This window comes from Merops nubicus, unplaced genomic scaffold (assembly GCF_000691845.1).
Source record: "Merops nubicus isolate BGI_N331 unplaced genomic scaffold, ASM69184v1 scaffold16309, whole genome shotgun sequence".
In the NCBI taxonomy this organism is placed as follows: domain Eukaryota; kingdom Metazoa; phylum Chordata; class Aves; order Coraciiformes; family Meropidae; genus Merops; species Merops nubicus.
In genome coordinates, this window is record NW_008631833.1 from 1 (window position 1) to 2,592 (window position 2,592).

The following is a 2,592-nucleotide window of genomic DNA, read 5'->3' on the forward strand; positions in this document are numbered from 1 at the left end:
CACTTCCAGCTCGTCACCGAGGGAGGTGCCTTTACTGTCCCGTCACACTCGATACGCCGAGCCCCGAGTCAGGCCCAAATTCCTGCTCCTCCTCACAGCAGGGAATTGCACTAGAGAGCTCTGACCAGATGGGATCTGCTGCTCCCATCCACCACGCCAGACCTGGGCACAGATGCCCAAGTGCTGGCTGTCCAAAGTACCCTGAGAGCAGGAGGAACAGAGCCTGCTGCTGCTCAGCCCGTGTCACTCCTGCCAGTGGCCTCGTCAGGGCACCGAGGGTGGGGAAAAGCAACAGTGGCAGTGGCAGGATACTGTGCTCAGCACATCAAGCACCTTCCCAACACAAATCACTTCTCCTTGTTGAGCAGTCTCTCTGAAATACACCAGCAGAACCACACCTGCTAGATGGGCAGAAGGTGCAGCTTTTCCTACAGCCCTGGAGCTGATTTTTTTTCTGTGGTACCTCTGTTCTTTTGAGCCCCTTGTAAGAAACTTGGTCTTTCTGTACATCAGCCAACAACAGAAAAGTCTCTTATGGAAATTAAATTCCAAATCGACTCCTCCAATCTTATCCTGCTGGCAGCAGAAGTAAGACTTTTGGCACCACAACTTTTCAAGTGTTATTTTTCTTCCAAGCCACTGATGGCCATACAGCTGTGAATCACCCTGCAGAGTTAAGAACCACAGAGGCATTCAGAGGCACATTGCCTTTGGTTTCTTTACCTCTAGAACAGCTAATATTGATCAAAAGGCTGTTATACACCATTACTTATGGCATTATAAGAAGCTGCAACTCCAGCTGTCACATAATTAAATTCAAGAAAAATTAAATTTGGGGTTGATTTAGATCCTAAAGACTAGATGGAAATATTCTCTGAGAAAGCAAATATACAGAAAATTCACTTAAGGCTTTGAACCTTAGGAAGACTTAAAAATGGTTCTGAATGATTTGGAAGACCAGGCAAGAGCTTCAAATGGAAGTGAAGCTCTGTGATGAGGGACCACCCTGGAAAACACATCCCAGCTGACCAGGAACAGGCCTGACCAGAGCAGAGCTGCTGGGTAGTGAGTGGTGGCACCAGCACATCCACCACAGCATCAGCATGAACCAGCTCTGGGCCATGCACAGCCAGGATCTGGCCCAGGCACCAATCCTGTGCTGCAAGCTCCTGCCTCTGGTCCAGAGAACGAGTTCTGCTGAGGTTCAGAGAGCTGCCCCTCAAGCCACACAATGCCTTCAACAGCTTTGTTTTTCTTGGATCTTGCTGTCTACTGAAGAGGGAGAACTGGGAGAAACTGGGAGCAAAGGTGCCTTGTCTCAACAGACCAAGTCCCTCTGGGATGAGAGCAGCCCTCTCTTCTGAAGCACAACGTTGTCTCACCCCCCTCCAATCCTGAGAGAAAGCACCATGTGCTGAGATGGGCAGTGAGGAAAGGGCAAGAACCAGCCTTCAGAGGCAGGCTGGCCAAGCATCCAGACCTGACCCCTGGGATTGTTGAAGGAGATTACAGAGAGGAAGATTTAAAACTCTAATATGTGAGCTCGACAAATCTGGCAGCTGCATCACGTAATCCCCTTTCTGAAAAATCTTAATACATTTTTTGCTGGCCCAACCCCCACACCTCAGGAACGTTCTGAATCCCAGAAAATTGTTTTGTTTTCACTTTGTAATCAAGAGAAAGAGCCTCTTTGTGTGCTAACAGTGGCTTTGTGACAATAAATTACATTCTGCTGTTCTTTAATGGCCAAATAAGTATGTGCTGCCCTCCGCAGTATTTACCAGGCAGCAGAAATGGATTTATGTGTAGAAAATTGCTAGACAGCAAAGTAATCCTGCACAGCAATATGCCCAACAGATGCAACAGCAACCTTCCTTCGCATGTTCTCTCTCAAATGACCCTGTGTAGATGCTGGCAATAAAGAACAGCCCCCAGAAGTTATACTATATCTAGCTTAGGTTTCTGGTTCACTTGCTTCCTCCCTCACACGCCTCGTGACGGTGACTTCAGCGCAGACACCTTCTTGTTTACTCCCAAACCACACTGACAGGCTGCCCAGGAAAGCTTCACATTTCTTCTTGCCTTCTCTCCACTAAGTTTAGAGCAGGAGATAATTACTGGAGCAAAACTCAAACTAAAAGAGCTTTACCCTCTGAACTCTTGAAATACCAGAGGAAGAATTTACATAGAAAAACAAACTCTGTTTAGGAGAAAACAGCCCAAACAGCAGAATCCCTCCTACCTGACGCTCATGATGTTGCCCTCGGGATGCTTCTGCAGGTAGGCTTTCACCACCCAGGCTGTGTGCTCCCGGTAGGTCATGACACGGCTGAGGGACAAGCAGAGAAAGGTTTGGAAGGGGAGGAGGAGGAGGAGGGGGGCAGGTGAGGGCCCAGCAGGGCTGGGGGCTGGGTGGTTACCATTCACTCAGGGCCATCCTCCTGTCGAAGAGCCGGACGGAGCCGTCGCCCAGCCCCGCCACGATCAGCGAGCGGTGGGAGTCGCAGGAGAGGCTGGTCACGCAGCTGTCTGCCCCCGTGGGGATGTCCTGAGGAGAACACACACCCCCAGCCTCAGAACACCCCCTGCCTT

At 49.8% G+C, this 2,592-nt stretch overlaps 1 protein-coding gene across 1 annotated transcript in view; it reads right to left on the reverse strand.

Annotated features, from left to right (window-relative positions):
• Positions 1 to 2,242: 2,242 nt before the first annotated feature.
• Positions 2,243 to 2,592, reverse strand: part of RPTOR (regulatory associated protein of MTOR, complex 1) — a gene marked incomplete at both ends in the record, with an annotated part of 97,559 nt that continues 97,209 nt past the window's right edge. The window contains 2 exons of the mRNA XM_008947726.1: positions 2,243 to 2,329; positions 2,421 to 2,548. Of these exons, the coding sequence (XP_008945974.1) occupies positions 2,243 to 2,329; positions 2,421 to 2,548 (215 nt within the window). The remainder of the gene's footprint in view (positions 2,330 to 2,420; positions 2,549 to 2,592) is intronic.